The sequence below is a fragment of the Malaclemys terrapin genome, chromosome 16, assembly GCF_027887155.1.
Source record: "Malaclemys terrapin pileata isolate rMalTer1 chromosome 16, rMalTer1.hap1, whole genome shotgun sequence".
Taxonomy (NCBI): domain Eukaryota; kingdom Metazoa; phylum Chordata; order Testudines; family Emydidae; genus Malaclemys; species Malaclemys terrapin.
The window spans coordinates 18,496,425-18,515,694 of NC_071520.1; the positions used below are offsets into that span (position 1 = coordinate 18,496,425).

General features: G+C 43.9%; 1 protein-coding gene across 10 annotated transcripts in view; it reads right to left on the minus strand.

The window, feature by feature from the left end:
* The window catches only part of FBRSL1 (fibrosin like 1), a 724,351-nt gene that overhangs the window by 508,820 nt on the left and 196,261 nt on the right, over positions 1-19,270 (minus strand). For all 10 annotated transcript variants that reach the window (XM_054006760.1, XM_054006766.1, XM_054006761.1 and 7 more), the window contains exon 2: positions 10,835-11,032. In XM_054006760.1, the coding sequence (XP_053862735.1) occupies positions 10,835-11,032 (198 nt within the window). The remainder of the gene's footprint in view (positions 1-10,834; positions 11,033-19,270) is intronic.

The window sequence follows — 19,270 nt, forward strand, 5'->3', positions numbered from 1 at the left end:
TCAGACATGTTAAACCTTCACATTCCTCACAGAGTTTTGTGGAAATTGGGATCACTGGTTAGGAACAAACAAGTACAGTTTGTTCTGCCTGTTTGAAATAACTCTCAGTTCTTTAGAAATATATATTTAATGCTCTCTCAGCAGTGACCCATATAGGGCTGTATCTTTATTGTTTGTTTCCTGAGTTCAGATTAGAGCAGGATAGATGGATCAGTTATCCCAGTGAACAGCACGGTATAAAAACCTAGACAGACTATATTGCCTGGTTGGTGTTGATTATGTTTGTGTTGCAGACAAAAGAACCTGAGATCAGCCTGAATGAAGGCTACTCATGAATTAAAGAGCCAAACTTTATCCATGATTGTTCTGAGGCTTTGTTTTTTCCTGAAGAAATTATGTGCAAAGCCCAAGAAAGTATAAGAACAGAGCAGTTACAATTAGCTATCCCTAAGGAATTTCAACTCTGGTACATAAAAGAGTTCACTTAAAGCTATCTAAATGAGGTTGAGGGCCAGTGAATGAAGGTGCAAATCTGCACTAGAATCTTCCTCCCTGCCAAGCCAGAACTAGGGTGCAACCAGCCATGCAGCCGCTGCACATTTACTCCTGCAGCTTCCAGGTTGCAATAGCACCTGCTGTCGGCAGCGCGTCCACTCTGCAAGAGCTTTGGCTGGTGATCGTTCATGAACCAGCTGGCAGCATGCAGTGTCACTGGAGCTGGTGGAATCATGGTGGTCCTTTTGCATTAAGGAAGCATGCCTAGTATTGAATGGGAAGAGATGGAAGAGAACAACACAGATGTAATGACCGCTTTTCCCTTCCTTTCATTTCAAAGTGCTACTTCTGAGCCTCTGTCTTCCCCCACTCCCAAAGCAAATACAAATAAAAGAAAGATTTTGAAAAGAAAAAAAAGTAGTACTTTTACATTGCACTAGCCAATTAAATACAAGACAGACAGATATAAGCAGTTATAGCTTTCTGTAAATTACTTCATGTAATTAAATCCACTTCTCTAAATTACAAACCATTTAGCTCTTCTTTTATAACAATGTAAGCAATGACCACCAACCACCTTTTTATAGAGTCTGATGCCATAAAAGTTGTTAGCGATGAAATTTCCTTTATATCTCTTAATTTCAAATAAGCTATTGTAATGAGATCCATTCACATCTACTTAGCAAACAACTACATATTCTGCTCCAAGACTGAGGCTGTATTTAACCTGTCATGATCTATCTGTGGTCTCTGCTGATCAGCTAATGACTAGACAGAGGAGTTAAAGGTGACCTGAAAAGGAATTTGTGCCCTCTCTCTCTCTCTCTCTCTATATATATATATATCTATACACACACACACACACACACACACAGGGCCGCCCAGAGGGGGGAGCAACTGGGGCAATTTGCCCCAGGCTCCACAGGGGTCCCCATGAGAATGTAGTATTCTATAGTATTCCAACTTTTTTTAATGGAAGGGGCCCCCAAAATTGCTTTCCCCCGGGCACCCTGAATCCTCTGGACAGCCCTGCACACACACACAAGGCTTCACAAGTTGTTTTCCCACCAGTTCTATTTTCTATTTGGTTTTTTTACTTTGGAAATCTCAGGAATGTCAAGTCAGATCTTCCTTGGTGTTGTCGGAGGCCTTGCTGGGAGTCTCAGGAGACAGATGTTCTGAGGAAGGGATGTTCGGAGAGGAATGCTGAATCTGATATCTTTTCTCCCAAGCGTTCAGCTCACCAATGCCTGGGTACTTTTCCTTTAGGTTATTACACTCACCACTGCTGTGTGTGAACCATTTTTATTTGACATATGAGGAAACAGCGATTAAGGCCTTGCCTACGCTAGGAATCATTTTTTTAAAGTTGCTGCCATTGGTTGAGCTCCACCACAAGTAACACTAGGAGCACTAAAATAGACAAGGTGTTGGTGGCTGCCGGCATCTTAACTCCCGGGGTTTCCTTCACACGTTAATAAAATGCCAGGGACCATCTGGAATCCTCTCTACACTAGTGCGAATACTGATACTGCTGCTGGTGGAGTTGAACTGGTGGGAGCAATGGTGGGAGTTTTTGAGCAGGGGAGGGAGGGGAATCCAACACTGCAGGCACAGCCTAATTGGCTGATCCGGAACCTACTGAAGTCACTGGTGACATCTTGAGAGCAGAGTGGAGCTCAGGCTCCACAGGAAACCTGGGAATGGAACTCAAGTCTCATGATCCTCAGTTCTATTTCTAATGGCCAGGTAATCCTTCCTCTCGGTGTACATCATGCCAGATGCAACGCAGGGCCCAGAGGATGGGTAGGTGGTGGTTTAAAATTGGATTGGATCTGGAGAAATACACAGGACCCCACTTCGCAGAAGAAACCCTCGCGAACAACAGGTAACTCAAAATTCCTTCCGATTTGAGCTTCCAATTCTAATTGGAAACATTCCAAATTTTGAATATATTCTAACCTGAGTGTCCTGGCTACATGCCAACTCACATAACCGCACTGTGCCTCTTTAAATTCCCCTGATAGTTTCTCCTCACTCCAACCCCCCACCCCACACACACTATTTGTCCTGATGTGTAGTGTTACAGAAATCTGTTAAAACAGTTGCTGCGTTCCACAGAAGAGGTGGCTGCATTTCAGCAACAGATGAAGTTGTCCACTGTCTATGTTATGGGGATATTAGAAAGCTTAATTGCTTAAGGTCTGTAATGCACTTAGAGATATATCAGACAAGCAAAGCCTTACCATCTAGCTCTCTCTCTCTCTCTCTAATGTACAGTAGGGTTATCCTCCACACAGACTTCAAGTATCTTTAAAACCACTGGGTAAATTCTTTTAAAGTAACAGCACATCTTTATAGTAGCCAGATTTGAGTTGGAAAATAAACACACAGTATTTATTTACAATAGATTTTTTTTTTGTTTACTGCTGCCACTGCTGCGCTATGCCCATTGTTTCCCTGCACTTTGATGCAGAAAACAGAATACAAAGTGCATAACCAGGACTTAAAGCAGATTTTTAAATTAGTTCCTAACAGTGCAAACAGATTGCTATTGATGGAAATGAGCCTGATTTTAGGCCTTGGATTAGCAAACCTAATGACTAACTACTGTATTGCCCATTTCAGTACTTTGTGCTGCGCCTCCCCAGTGGTTCCGCAGGCAGCTGTGAACTCTCCGTATTCGCAGATTACTATGAGAGAATAAGGGAAGACCATCTGTGTCTTCGTAGTGTAGCAGCTCTCAGCCTGAACTAAGGACCACCGATGAAAATCCCCCTGTGACAGGGTCCCTTGCTCTGCATCCTCATTAAGGGCTTTGAAGTCAATGGGACTGTTCACATGCTTAAACGTAATCACGGTCAGTCTTTTGCTGCATTGGGATCAGAGTTCTCAGCACCTAACAGGATCAATCCCTAAGTGCTTTTTCCTCATCTTGGCACAAGCTTAAGGGAATCAAGGTTGCAAACTCAGTCAACAACCCTGGATATTTCCAGGCATCTTAATCAAAGCGTAAAATCTTTCTTTTACTAATAAGTATCCAATTAATGGTGTAACTCTTAAAAGTAATCACATATGCATATTAAAAGATTTGCTGCCAACTAGATTTAAGCCCAAAATTTAGATTTATATACTTGCAACAACCAACAAAAGACCAAAACGTGGACCTGATTTTAGAAGCTCTAATAATACAAACAGAAATGTTTGATTAAAAGAGGCTACCAGAACAGTTTTTCATTTGTTTTGTTTTTAAATGTTCTGCGAAAACAAACAGAATCTGCTAAATAAAAAGTTGAAGCCACCAAGAAACAAAGAAACTGATCTGACTAATTCTACTGTTCAAATGCAGTGAAATGAAGAAAACAAAACTGAAACGTTCTGTGCTGTACGGGTTGTTAATTATATTCTTAATTTTTATCAACAGTACAAAAAGGCGTAGGGAATAAAGTCTGAGCACAAAGCATATTGTCAACACAATTTTTATCTGACCATTTTATCTGTTTGCACGTATCATGTCAAAGGCCTGGTGGTGATACAGAGAGTCTTTCACCTCTAGCTCTTCTATTCAAATCTACCCCAAGTCAGTTGTGACTGGAAGTGGCTACCATCTGATGGCTATTTAGTAGCCTATTAATTAACGTGCATGGGATATTAAGGTGATGAGCACTACAAAAAGCCTGTAAGTAATTTAAACAAGTAAACAAATAAAAATACACCTCTACCTCAATATAACGCTGTCCTCGCGTTATAGGTGAAATTGTGTTATATCAAACTTGCTTTGATCCGCCGCAGTGCACAGCCCCGCTCCCCCGGAGCGCTGCTTTACCGCGTTATATCCGAATTCGTGTCATATCGGGTCACGTTATATCAGGGTAGAGGTGTTCATGTGAAACTCATTCGGAGACTCCACCCCAGCAAGAGCCCCATGACAACCCGCATTAATTATCATGCTAGTTCTGCGATCTCATTCCACATCGACTGGGACATGGAGACTAACTCCTTTCCCCCCAGGTTCCCCAAAGACAGGGTTAAGTCACACTGGTGACTCAGCATCAGGAAGTCTGCACTCTCATATGCCATGCTGCATCTCCTCTGTGGATAATATGCATCCGAAGAAGTGGGCTGTAGTCCACGAAAGCTTATGCTCTAATAAATCTGTTAGTCTCTAAGGTGCCACGAGTACTCCTGTTCTTTTTGCGGATATAGACTAACACGGCTGCTACTCTGAAAAATGGGGATTTCAGCTTCCTAGATGGTCCCAACCCAACCCCACTCATAAGCACTACACCCACACCAAGATGTGAATCTCTAGTCAGCTTCTTGTGACGCTTTCTCACCCACTTTAAATGGTGGGAGTAAAAGAGAAGGAAGAGGTGAAAAATGGTAATCTCCATGCTGAATGGCTGCTTGCTTTATAGTATCCCATTGTCACTACAGCAGCATATAAACAAACATTCAACACAATACGCTACTTCTGACTCGCCTGGCCACAGCGCTTGTGGCTAGCTAACTTTTAGCAGCACCAACTCTTTTCTATTAACTTGTTTTTGGCAGTGTGATGCAGTAGCACAAAAGACCAGCACAACTCTGGGCTGCATACAGAGTGCCACTGGGTCACGATGCTTGGCACAACAGCAGCTACATTAACTGCACTCAGTTCTGGGCACTTCATTTCCAGACAGAGACTAGAAAGCTGGAAGGATTTCAGCAGAAAAAGAAAGCAGCAAAAAGTGTCAGAGGGATAGACAGACGGATTTAGAAGGAAAAGAAAAATATACATAGTTCGGCTAAGGGACAGCTAAGGAGATAACAGAATAAAAATCCTTTAGGGCACTGCAAGGGGGTATAACCTAGACTAACAAAACAAAAAATAAAGATGGACAGTTTTCAGATTAAAAAATATCAGGAATCTTTCTTAGAGGAGATCTCTTCTCTTGGGTTATGGAACAGCCTCTCAAGATGAGTAATGCAAGCCGCAATGGTGACCACGTTTCTCATGCTTCACCCAATCTTATTTTAAAATATAGTGTAGGGGAGGAACCGGCACTCGCAGAGGGATGAGCTAGATGGCTTGACAGATCTTATTAATTTCCAGCATCTTTGGTTGTAGTGCAGAGGACTTCCCCACGCCTATAAGCAGGGATACAGATGGATGTGGTTTGAGAGAGAGCAGAAGCTGGGAAGAAAAGAAAATAGAAACAAGTTTTCTTTTTGTGGGTGGAGCTGCCTGTATCCAGCTTTTGGGGAAGAAGGTGCTGCTGTGTGAGGGCTCTAGCCCCGTTCAAAGTTTGGCGTATTTTTGGACAATCCCTCATTTCTTTAGCTATCCCTGATGCTGTAGTATGCTTCCCAAAGACGACTTCATCACCAGTCAGAGAGCAACAGTTCTGACACAGCTGTCTTAAACCAACATAAACAACAAGGAGTCCGGTGGCACCTTAAAAACTAAACAGATTTATTTGGGCATAAGCTTTCGCGGGTAAAAAAACACTTCTTACCCACGAAAGCTTAGGCCCAAATGAATCTGTTAGTCTTTAAGGTACCATCAGACTCCCTGTTGTTTTTGTGGATACAGACTAACACAGCTATCCCCAATACTTAAACCAACATGTTGATGCATCATACCTGCTATGAATGCAGTAGCAAAAAAACTTCGAGGGGGGGGGTGGGGAAAGAAGGCGACAGAGCAGACTAGAACAAATCCACAGCCATGTAAATCTTTGGCTAATTATCTATAACTACGTCATAAAAAATGCCCACAATGCCCTGCATTCTCTTATATGGTTACTGGATGTGAAAGCTTTTAAAGGATGTAAAAGCTTTTAAACCACTTCACACATGGTTGGAGCAATGGTCTGGAAAGAATAGATTATCTCTACCAGCTCCCCTTTCTCTATATCCCAAAGTGAGAAAAGAAGAAAATAATCAGAGGTAAATAGGAATTTGGACATTTACTTTGCTGAAAAAAGAGTGAAGTATTAATCTAATTTCCTAAACAAACCAGACAACCTGGCACTCAAATCAGCTTACCACTTTGCACCTCTCTACAAGGATTAGCAGAGTGCCATAATTATAATGCCCAATTTGATTTATTAAAGGAGGCTTCACAGAAAGGATGACAATTCAATAGCTTAGTAGAGAGAAGGGATGAGAGAGAGTGTGAGGCTTCAAGTAGAGCAGCAGTGTCTTAAATAAAAACATTCGTCAATACAATTAGTGTTAGTTAGAGTAAATTTACCAAATTAGGGGCGAGCACAGACTGGAACCTCAGATGCTAACCATCCCAAAAACCTGGGAAAATTTAGATCAACCCCATTATTTCTAGAGTGGACTTGAAACATAACAGCCCTGAACTTGGAGGATATTAGACCTGGGCGTGAATTTCATGGCTATAAAAAACGTGCAAAAGAAAGCAGGGTTATAAAAAAAGCATAATTGAATATAAATTTCAAAAAGCTTGTGCTAAGAGAGAAATGGTTTTACCTGTTACACCTGAGTACAGCACAGTTCATCTAATCGAGTCATTAACAACCAGGAAGACTACAGATGATATCTGCAATAAGCACTTATCTCTATAGCCTTAAATACTGGTGTGCACCATATTGAGAATACACTGAACTCTGAACATGACTTGCTCCAACAGGCTAATTGTGCTTTAATGGGTCACTCATCACAGGTTTTGTTTTACTCTCTCCATGTAACCTCCCCGCCCTCGACAGAAGCTTGTTACTTCTACCTGCAGAGAAGCAGGAGAGACTATGCAGACAATAAGAACAGGAGTACTTGTGGCACCTTAGAGACTAACAAATTTATTAGAGCATAAGCTTTCGTGGGCTACTGCCCACTTCTTCGGATGCATATAGAATGGAACATATATTGAGGAGATACATATACACACATACAGAGAGCATGAACAGGTGGGAGTTGTCTTACCAACTCTGAGAGGCCAATTAAGCAAGAGAAAAAAAACTTTTGAAGTGATAATCAAGATAGCCCTGTACAGACAGTTTGATAAGAAGTGTGAGAATACTTACAAGGGGAGATAGATTCAATGTTTGTAATGGCTCAGCCATTCCCAGTCCTTATTCAATCCTAAATTGATTGTATCTAGTTTGATTGAATAAATTTGTTAGTCTCTAAGGTGCCACAAGTACTCCTGTTCTTTTTTGCGAATACAGACTAATACGGCTGCTACTCTGAAACCTGTCATTATGCAGATAATGAACCAAGAAAAGATGTAGAAATAATGGGGGAGGGGAGGGTTTGGAATATGAGAAATGCTACTGTAGCCAGAAGAAAATACAGGTAACTTTTGATATGTCTTCATTATTCATGATGTACTGAGGGAAATTAAGTATTAGGCAAATTCAGGCAGCAGAATGTAATTACTCAAACTGGAATTGGGCCAGGACACCAAGGTCTTTTACCCTTGTGGTTGCTAGGAAAGTGTCATGAGATCCTTAGGGGCCACAAGTGTTGGAAACTTTGGTTTTACATTTCATCTAAAAGATGGCAACTCCAACAGTACATTCTCCAGTACATCGTGCAGGGGCATTGGTTCATTACTGACTCAGAGGGATGAGTGATACCCACTGAATCACTGCCTCATTCCCTGCAGCATTTTGGATAAATGCCTAGTGGATTTCAGGTATGAGTGAATTTACCTAAACAACCATGAACTGATAGAATTTTAGATTAGGTCTCAAAGAACAGTCTGGTTTATGCAGTTTTAACCCGCGAGTGAATATTTTCTAAGCTGCCACCCAAATGAATGTTTAGCAGAAACATCTCTGCAGCATGAATATGGTTCGACTGAAGAGACCAGTAAAAGAGAGCTAGCTTTGGCCATAACATCACAGTTTTTGCACTCCTTTTCTACAAACATCTGAACAAAGTGTTTTAATGGCACAAGTATTCACAGAAAGCAGATTTCAAATGTAAAATGCATGTATCTATGGAAAATGAAGTTTAAATTCACACATTAAGCATTTGCATTGGACACGACTACATGCTTACCCAACTGGGGAATCAAAACAATACTATGTGACTAATCTGAGCAATCATAAATAAGTCACTCAGCTCAAATTTTATATATGAATGAATCCTGGAAACAAAGCGTTTGTGATAACTTCGGAGAGTTTTCAAAATCTCCAAAAAAAAACCCCAAACCATTGCCAATCTGACTGGAGGAAATTGATTTGCAACCAAAATGTCCACAAGCAGAAAAATGAAGCTAGATTTGTCAGATAAGTCATTTATTGTGAATATTTTCCTCATCCCTAATAACAATCCATTTTCAAAATCAAAACACAAACAGAAAAGACGCCAGAGTAATTAACCATCAGAACAGATTGCAAGGTAAACTCTCTGCAGGGCCGCCCAGAGGATTCATGGGGTCTGGGGCAAAGCAATTTCGGGGGCCTCTTCCATAGAAAAAAGTTGCAATACTATAGAACACTATATTCTCGTGGGGGCCCGTGCCCCACTTTCCCCTCCCCCCCCCCCACCCCGAGCGGCCCTGACTCTCTGTCACTAAGGCCATGTCTACATTAGCACTTATGTTGGCAAAACTCTTGTCACTCAGGGGTGTGAAAACACACACACACACACACACACCCCCCCCAGAGGAACATAAGTGCTAGTGTATCTTGCCGATATAGCTACCACCGCTCATTAAGCTGGTTTTAGTATGTTAACAGGAGAGCTCTGTCCTGTCAGCACAACGCAGCTACACGAGCTGCATCAATACGACTGTGCCGCTGTAAGCTTGTAAGTGTAGACATGACCTTAGAGTCTAAGGGCTTGTCTTCACTACCCGCCTGGATCGGCGGGTAGAAATCGATCTCTCGGGGATCGAATTATCGCGTCTCGTTGGGACGCGACAATCGATCCCCGAATCGACGCGCGTGCTCCACCAGCCCAGGTAGGAGTAAGCGCCATCGATGGGGGAGCTGCGGCGGTCGATTTGCCGCCATACTCACAGCGGGGTAAGTCGGCTCGGATACGTCGAATTCAGCTAGTGTAGCTGAATTTGCGTATCTTAAATCGATCCCCCCCCCCGCACACACACACAGTGTAGACCTAGCCTAACTCAAGATTCAGTGCAGTGTCTTTCTAAAAGATATGCTTAAGTTCAACCACAAGTTACTGGGCTCAACGCAGAAACCACTGGATAAAGTTCTGTGGCGTGTGTAATGTGGGAGATCAGATTCCATGACCATAATGATCCTTAAAAATCTATAATTCAATTAAAAATACTTACAATGACCACAGAATCTAAACTTTTGTTGTCATCTGAGACACATGCAAAATCCCCACCCATAAAAGGGAAGGCTTGTCCTGCTTATTTGAATAAGCTCCTTTCTCTCTATGAGCTGACAGGTGAAAACATTATCTACTACAGTACAGTTGAAAATACTTTTTAATTGCACATATACTTCTTAGCTTGGTAAGGACAAATATGTTGGTCACCCTGCTAATTTCCATTTGGCGCTAGGTAACAGGTACTTAGCAAGTGCTTGCTCTTAGATATACTCTGCTGTCCTATGTGGATTTCAAACCCCTAACAAATCTCCCAGTTGAGCTGCAGTAAGTGATAAACGGCCTGCCAACCCCTCGTGCCTTTCCTTCTTCACCTCCCTGGCTATAAAAACCACACACACTGGTTCAGACAAGAGCTTTTGAGGCCATGTTCCTCATGCTTGTGGCATTCAAGGTGACTATGATAGCTAGACCACCACTACTAGAGCGTATTAATGCATCGCCTGGTTTCAAATGCACAAGGAAGGTGTATGTGGCATGGGAAGGAAGGGACAAACCCTTTCTTCTGTCTCTATTTTCATTTCTTAACTCCTATAATGCTCCCCTCAGTCTTAATTCACTGTTTGGCAGGATGCAGAGGAACTTGATTCATGATGTGTACGTTGGTGTCACGTTTGCCAAGCCCCAGATATGCATTAACAACCCTGCATTCCCCAATCCTAGGCACCAGTAGAGATGACAGTTGGATCACACCAATGGAGATGACTGGATCACAGTCTAACATGCACACTGCGTTTGTGTCACTTACTGTGTGAGTTACCACACTTTGCTGGAGATGCAGAACTACAGGGTAGTTTGCCTCTCTCACGGTGCACTTGGTTTTTCATTTTAACCAATGGAATTTCCTACCACTCGTGTCTATTCACTTGACTAGAATCCATGCAGGAGACATTACAGCGCCTAGTACAATTAGCCAGGAGATTTTTAAACAGACGCATTAACAGCTTCCACCCAGGAGAAAGAAGACAACAACCTATACTAGGACACAGTCACTTCAGAGGCAAAAGAATTCCCCTACCTGCTTGGATATCTTCAAGGGGTGTTTCTTCTTCACCCTTTCTTTGCCTCGTTCAGTCTCTCTCTCAGAGCTCCCGGCATCATTATGGCCATTTTCACTGGGCTCAGCGGACACGTAGTTTTCGGATTCTCGTGGTTTCTTTCCTGGATGCCTCTCCCATTTTTCCTTTCGCTCCTGAGGCTTTAATGACATGTCCTTCTGTGGAGAGGAAAAAAATAAAAAGTAAAACCTTTAAGCTCTTTGCGGTAAGGACTAGAATTTACTATATGTTTGCACAGCACCTAGCGCAATGGGATCCAACCTGCCCTTAGGTTCTAAAGCAATCTAAATGTCAAATAAAAAAATAAAATAGGACTTTCTTTTAAGAGAGAAGCTGAAAATGAGCAATCTATTCCTATGCAATACAAACAAATATTACATTCAAGTGGATGAATTTTCTCCAGGCTATGTGGGAAACAACTTCAGAGAACTAGTTATGACAACGGGTTCCCTACTGACTAATTCAAAAGCCACACTTCATTCATAAGCACCCAAACATCTCAGAAGCAAGCTCTGTAAGGTTTGCTCGGCGCTAACGGTTCTGTATCATAGCCAGTGACATATTAACCTCTGAATTGAATAAGGCATAGAGGCCCTGATTCAGAAAAGCACCCTTGTTGGGGAAAGAAGTTTGCCAAATGCATATGTGCTTTCCTGAATAGGGATGCTAAAGTCAAAGGGATTTAAATGTGTGGTTCAAGTTAAGCAAGTGCGTAAGTGCCTTCCTGAATCAGAGCCAGAATGCATACTTTGAAGGTAAAACACTGAAGACACTGGTATGGTGTGTAATAAAACAAAGTCAACATAGAAATATCAAGAGCAGAAAAAAGGATACATTACAGTACATTTGTGAAGAACATAATTTAGTGGGGTTAAAGAAAAAGGCAACTTCAAAGAATGTAATAAAGTTGACTATGGGAAAAAAAATATGCAAAAACACATGGAAAAATGTACTGCAAAGAACCGGCTATTACAAGAAACTACATACAAAAATACTCCATAGTTGTGGCTATCTAATTCTAGACAGCTAGATTTTTGCCACACCTTTTGTGAAACCACCCAAGCGTCGAAGACTAAACTCTCTCAAATGCTTTGCAGACTCACCATCCTTATTAATTTTTCATATGAGCTAACTGAATGAGATTAGGAGATGCATTAAAACCTCTACTAATCATGACTTGTCAACTTCAGGCAGCTAAACTTTGCTTCTTTTTAAATCCTCGGCCACCCCTTCTGACTCAGTCACAATCACTTCATCAACATTCATATCCTGTGTGAATGGAGTTCACAATAGCGCGCCCATTCATTTTGGCCTACACACACCTTCAATGCAGCAAGAGTTACATCAGCCTCCCATGTGTTGAAACCCAAAGCACCACACCAAAGGATGCACTGGGAATTGGGACAAAATGCCCTGCTGGCTGCTCTACACTATTTTTTCCCCACTTTTAATGTGCAGATTGGGCTTCTAAGTATGCATCATGCTGTTTCCATTTCAAATCATTCACTACTTACAGTTTTCTTTCCTTCTGCAGTTAGATGATGCACTGACATTCTAGTGAGATGCATAAACATAGGAGTTTGAATCTGGTTCATAACAACAAAAAAAAGTGGGGGGAGGGGACCAGTGGGACAACTAATTTTCTATCCTCAGCTAAGTCGACACTCAACTGTTACACAGCCAAATCACTGTATAGTTTAGCATAAGGTTGTTTAAGGGGCTAGCAGCATCTCCTTAACACACACACACACACACACACACACACACACACACTAAAGAGCACGTTGTAAAGAATCAGCAATGTCCCTTAGAAGTGCAGAGCAAAATGGACTCTGGTACTGCCTGCTAAACCTGTAAATAGGGAGAGAGCCACAGGAAAATGGTTGTTCTCTGTAAATGCTAAAATTAGGAACTTATCTGGGGTTTTCAGTTTGAAGATCTCTCTCTAAAGCAACAGTTTGCGGTGCCACTTAGAGAAGGTCACAGCCTCTCACTTGCCGGGATGTTGCTAAGACAGAAAATGACTTTTAAGCTCTGATAACTAATCGGAAAGTAACATAACTGGAAATTACAATGCCCTGCTAGTCAACTGATGCTCAAATAGCCATGTAAAATAGTAAACAAAAACCACTGGAAACTTGTCTGGTTCCAACTTTTAGTATGAATTTATGGGAAGATTTTGTAAGGCATTAATGGCAGTTAGGCACTGCCATTAAAATCCCCCCCCCCCCCCCCCCCCCATGTTCAGATCATATTCACTGACAAGTTCTGTTAGGTTTACAAAACTTTCCCGTACACTTAGACTGGTGTCATGTCATGAATGGTTTCATGCAAAGTTCACTGCTTGGAAGTTCACAGTTTTGTTTGGAGATTTGAGGTTTGTTCCATCACAGAAGTGAGAGTGAAATGAATTCAGGGGATGCCAGCACAACTGGATCAAAGCCAAAGAAATAATACATTTGCTTCTAGCACCCCTAGCCTCAAAGTATTTTACAAACGTTAATGAATGAAGATGCTCAACGCCCTGTGATTAAAGTTATTACTTATATTTTCCTCATAAGGAAATTGACTTTTAAAGGGATTGAGTAGCTCGCCCAAAGTCTCAGAGCACATGTGGCAGAGCCAAGGAAAGACCTCAGACCTCTCAGCCACAAGCCAGGACTACAGGCCCACTCTTCCTCCCTGAGAATATTTGTGCATAACCTGGGAACTGAAACTGTGTGCAAAGGATTGTGGGATTTGGGTCACAGGACCATTTCCAGCTATTGTGTGCCACAGAACATAAAACTATATGGGGTTGGGGATTGTGCAGAAGGGAACAAGTGCCCATGGGGAGACCTGAGGGATCCCCATCTCTGCCTCCCCCCATTCTCCACTGTCCCACTGCATCCCAGCTTACCAGCCCCCAATGAGGAGTCTCTGTCCCTCATAGTGTGACAGTGTATCCCATAAGGCTTTATGGGGGGGGTGTGCTTATAAATGTATGTATGACATAACTGGAATATGTTTTGTGCTGCCTGTGTCATGTAATATATCTCCGTAAAGGTTATGGTCTACTATATCTATTCATCCTATCTGTACACATATATCATTTTCTACTTGAGGTTAAGAATATGGGCTGTATACTTGCTTGGTTTCTAAGTAAGCTTTGTGAGGCATTTGATCAGTTTCTTTAGGAAGGAATTTGCAAGGTTAAGTACTTGATCAGGAAGCACCTGGGGAACAATGCATCTTGGAATGCTCCAATCCATATAAGAAGTCTTCCTGGAGACATTCAAGATACCATGTGGACAATGGCTTCGGCCTGTAAAGACTGAGTCATGCAGGGACATGTGACTTGCCCAGGTGACTCCAAAACTCCATCTTGAAGCTGGACTTTGCATAGGAGGGAGGAGGGGAGTCTCCAGCCACAAGAGAAAGTCTATTTAAACTTGTGGGAGACCCTTCCATTTGGTCTTCAGCTGGCTAAAGAAGGAGCCTCTCCAACCCTCGCCCCCTCCCCCCAGGATACTTGAAGGAAACTGGAACAAAGGACTGTAACTACAGGGGGTGTGAGTGATTGCTGGACCCAGGCTAAAAGGAGATTAGCCTGTAAAAGGGAGCATTCTGGAACTGGTGAGGAACTTATCTGTATTTAGTTTGATTAGACATAGATTTGCACATTTTATTTTATTTTGCTTGGTGACTTACTTTGTTCTGTCTGTTACTACTTGGAACCACTTAAATCCTACTTTATGTATTTAATAAAATCACTTTCTTTTTATTAATTAACTCAGAGTATGTATTAATACCTGGGGGAGCAAACAACTGTGCATATCTCTCTATCAGTGTTATAGAGGGCGAACAATCTATGAGTTTGCCCTGTATAAGCTTTATACAGGGTAAAACGGATTTATTTGGGTTTAGACCCCATTGGGAGTTGGGCATCTGAGTGCTATAGACAAGCACACTTCTATGAGCTGTTTTCAGGTAAACTTGCAGCTTTGGGACAAGTGATTCAGACCCTGGGTCTGTGTTGCAGCAGACGGGAGTGTTTGGCTCAGCAAGACAGGGTGCTGGAGTCCTGAGCTGGCAGGGAAAACAGGAGCAGAGGTAGTCTTGGTACATCAGGTGGCAGCTCCCAAGGGGGTTTCTGTGATCCAACCCGTCACGGGTTGGAGATTGTGAGGAAGGGGACAAGTGCCCATGGGGAGACCTGAGTGATCCCCATCTCTGCCTCCCCCCAGTCCCCGCAGTTCCACTGCATCCCAGCTTACCAGCCCCCAATGAGGAGTCTCTGTCCCTCATAGCACCACTTTTACTTTCCCCTACCCGCTACACTGGAGAGAGCTGGTGGGTGTCCTTTCTTTCTCACCCACTTGGCCCAGCTACATGGGGAAGGCAGCTCATCATCCTTGCCTGGTTTGCAACTGGCAGGAGGAAAGCTGGATTCTTGCCTCTGTCCCCCTCCCCGTGCTGGCTGAGTCTAGCACTGTGTTTGTGCTGGTGAGTAGAGAGCTCTGATCTCCACTCGGCAGCCTCACAGAGGAAGCAGGAGGAAGCACTGCTTGAGATCAGCCTTCTCGTCCACCATTGCTTCTCCTGTGCGCATTGGAGAGGAGGGGCCTGCCCAGCTATAACCTTTCCCTCAGGGTTCACAATGCACAGGCTGAGAAACCCTGCTGCACAGGAAGACACAAGCCCTGTCCAGAAGAGTTTATCATTTATCACTCTGGAAAAACCTGCCCCCCACCATGGTGCCCGGGCCATGGCAGGGGCACAGACAGAGCTTTTCCGGTCTTGGGGCCACAGCGGGGCGGACAGGAGCGAACAGGGGCGAGGCCTCGGGAGAAGAGGCGGAACAGGGGTGGGACAGAACGGGGGTGGGGCCGTGGGCGGAACGGGGCAGAGCTGTGGGGGAAGGGGTGGAATGGGGTGGCACCGAGAGCTCAATCCCAGCTGATGCTGAGCTCTCAGCCCCTCTTGTGGCCCCGACCGAGCTCTCAAACCCCCACCCCAACCAGGGCCACGGGGCAGGGGCTGAGAGCAGCGAGCCGGGGCGGGGCCTCGGCTGAAAGAGGCAGGGCAGGGGACTAGCGTCCCGAGGCAGAAGCTTCACCCACCGCCCACGATTATCGCAGCGCCTGGTGCATACTAAATGTACACTGGATCTCCACAATGGACTCTATGCAAAGATGCACTTTCATTCTACTGCTAGTAAGCAGTGCTTCTCGGTGGCTGCAGCACACAATACCAATGTTCCATGGTCTGCAGTGGTTGCCTATTGGCTTCTGGATTGAATTTCAGGTGCTGGCTTGGATCCAGAATATAGATTCTCAATCGCTTGGGACATTCCCACCTGAGAAGTTACCTCTCGCCTTGTGCCACACTGCGGCCACCATGAGAAGGAGCTGGTGATAAAATATTACACACACATGGCTCTTGGGTTTGGAACCAGACCCTTCCTCCCTGGTCTAAAAGAGCTCATGTCTATTAACCTCCATGTCATGCTGCAAGGCGCATCTATTTGCTCTGGCTGTTGCAGAGAGACGTCTTGATGGGGTTCAGGGCTACCTGAAGGAGAGTTGTTCTGCCGGGGAGTGAGTTTTGCTGGTTATTGTGGCGGGGGTGGGTGGGTGGAGGAAGTAACCTATTTACTATTTCTGTTCCTGTAAATGTGTGTGAGGGGTGCTGAGGGATTTGGATTCTATATAAATCTACATACATATATAGGCTAATGCTTCACTGTATATGCCATTTTATTATATCCTTATGACAATTAAATGGGGGCGGGAGGGCAAACACACTGGAGATTTAGGCACAGCAGACACGTGTTCTCTGTTTGATCAGGAAAGAACAATCAGCCCTAGAGGTCCTTGGCTCTGAAACTCACATCCACAGCTTTCCGGGGGCCAGAGTTATCACCGCATGTTTGCTCAACCCAGGCTCAAACTTTCCCTTAATCCTCCTACTTTATCCTGCACGTTGAGATTTCAGAGAGTGTAAGAAGGGCGGGGGCTAGAAATATCCATCACATGAGAGGACTCTCTGGGAGCCGGAGGAGAAATAAAAGCAATCCAGTTAGAGAAAAAACATCCAGCATGCTGTGGTAGAGAAGACAGAATGATTCTTAGTTTTAACTAAAGAGAAATGCCCTTACCTTTCAAACAGCATTTAACACTGCTAGGGCCAGGCCTATACTGCAAAGTTTTGGCAGCATAACTATGATAGCTAGGAGTGAAGAAAAAACCCCCCACCTTCCTAGAGGTATAATAGCTAATGTTGTTTGGGGGGGAGGTGATGAAGCTACGCGGGCAGAAGAATTCCATCTGCCAGCTTTCACTGCATTTACACAAGGAAGCTGCCAGCATAACTATACTGGCCAAGGTTCTATAGTGTAGAAAAGTCCTCGCTTTCATAGATGGCAAAGTTAAAGTCCTGCATGGTTCACCTAACTCTGAGGTAGAGATGGGAGGAGGTTGCAAATATTAAAAGCAAAGCCAATAGCTAATTACATTCCATTATCATCAGAATGCCTCCCCACCCCCAGTTCCTAAGACAACAGTTCCCAAACTTTTTGACTGCACAACCCCATTTTGAGAAGTATTGATTCCCACGACCCTATAATGACATCACTAGACTCACAACTACAGGCTGAATCAAATGCTGTGCCTCCACAGGCCTCCAACAAAAATACGGGCTTTACAAAATGGCCTCCTCCATGCTGCATGACCTCATACGTATGGTGCATGGCATTTTGTAGAGCAGGTCTGGATGTGTTTGAATTTGGGTTGTCTATTCAATTGGGATCGCGACCCACCTGCTGATGACATGACCCCACTTGGGGTTGAGACCCACAGTTTGGGAACCACTTCCTTAAGAGATCATGTAGACACATTTATCAAAAGGGAAAGGGGCCTGCAGGATCTCTCTCCACCATCACCTCCCAGGCTCTGCATTACAGCAGCTATTGCTTTGGCTGGGGAACACGGAACATTGGCTCCATCGGTCAAAGAAGAGTGATTACTTGAGAGAAATGTGAAAAACTGCTCCCTTTTACAACGGAGCCTATTTATGTCTATACAGTGTCCCCACAGCCTGGCAGACCAGGGAGCAAAGAACTGGTCACCAGCCCTAAGCGCCACATGTCCTTCTGTTAGGGTTGTCACTCAACTAGTCAGCCAGTCTGTCAGGTCTGTTTTTGAAAAATGCTGGGGGAACTACTGGTCCCCAGATATGAATTATATCACTGTCTCTCTTAGGTATTTCTAATGCTGCTATCTCTGTGGAAACTAAGCACTGTATTACAATATACACTGCATGTTACTCATTATTGTTATGACTTAGTATTTATGAGCTTTCTAAGTGTACAGAGCACTTTACAAATGCATAGAAGATGAGGTCTCTACCAAGAGAAGCCTACAATCCATTTCAGATGGATAAAAGTAATACAGGAGCTATCCATTCAAATGGAAAATATTGGCAAGGAGATTTACATGAGGCTATATGAAAGCAGGGCCCTTGGCAGACAAGACGGGAGAGATTGTTCCAAGAACAGCCGCCAACATAAAAGATGATGTGAAGCCAACAGGGAGAGGAGATGAAGGGAGTAATAAGGACAGAGCAAGGGGGAGGAATGTAAGGTATGAGGGGGAGGTAACTAAAACAGAGATTTAGCCTGGAGTGTGATTATGTAGAGCCTTGAAGGTGGGGACAATGAGCTGAAGCTTGGTGTGATAAAAGAGAAAATGAATGAAGGGAATGAAGATGGAAGTAATATGTTTAGAGCAGTAAAAGAGGAAGAGATTTTTGAAAGCCCTGCTTCGGACAGACTGCAAGGGTGGGGAAATCAGTGAGGACCAAGGCAGGGAGTTAGGCATAGCATCAGCTCATCGAAAAGCTGATTGAGCAAGGCTCAGGCTATGTCTACACTTGCAGAGTTTCTGTGCAGTCAGTTTTAATGGTGATAGTGAACCAGTGAAAGAACAGTGCCGGTTTGTGTACTTCCACAGGTGTCAGAGAGTTTGCAGCACTTCCATCGCGGATGAGAGCAGTGAACTGAGGGCAGCTATCCCACAGTGCAGCTCTCTCCAGTTTGACAATGGGTCTTGTGGGAAGGGAGTGGGAAGGGGGGTGATCGCAGGGCATCCTGGGTCCCTGCACAGCCTCCTCTCCCCAAACACTGATCAGCCCCAGTAGCTCAGCATTGCTCCAAGCAAGGGATCGTTTGCTCCGTGGAGCCAGCATTGTCACCTGGCCAGATAAGTGAGCACTTGCCAAGAAAACAGGAAGGGGAGTTTCAAAATTCCCAGGGCTTTACAGGGGGAGGAGTGGACGTCTGTTTACCTGGCATCAGAGCTGCTGGCCAGAGTGGTCACCTAGGCATTGTGGGATATCCTCCGGAGGCTAAAAGATGT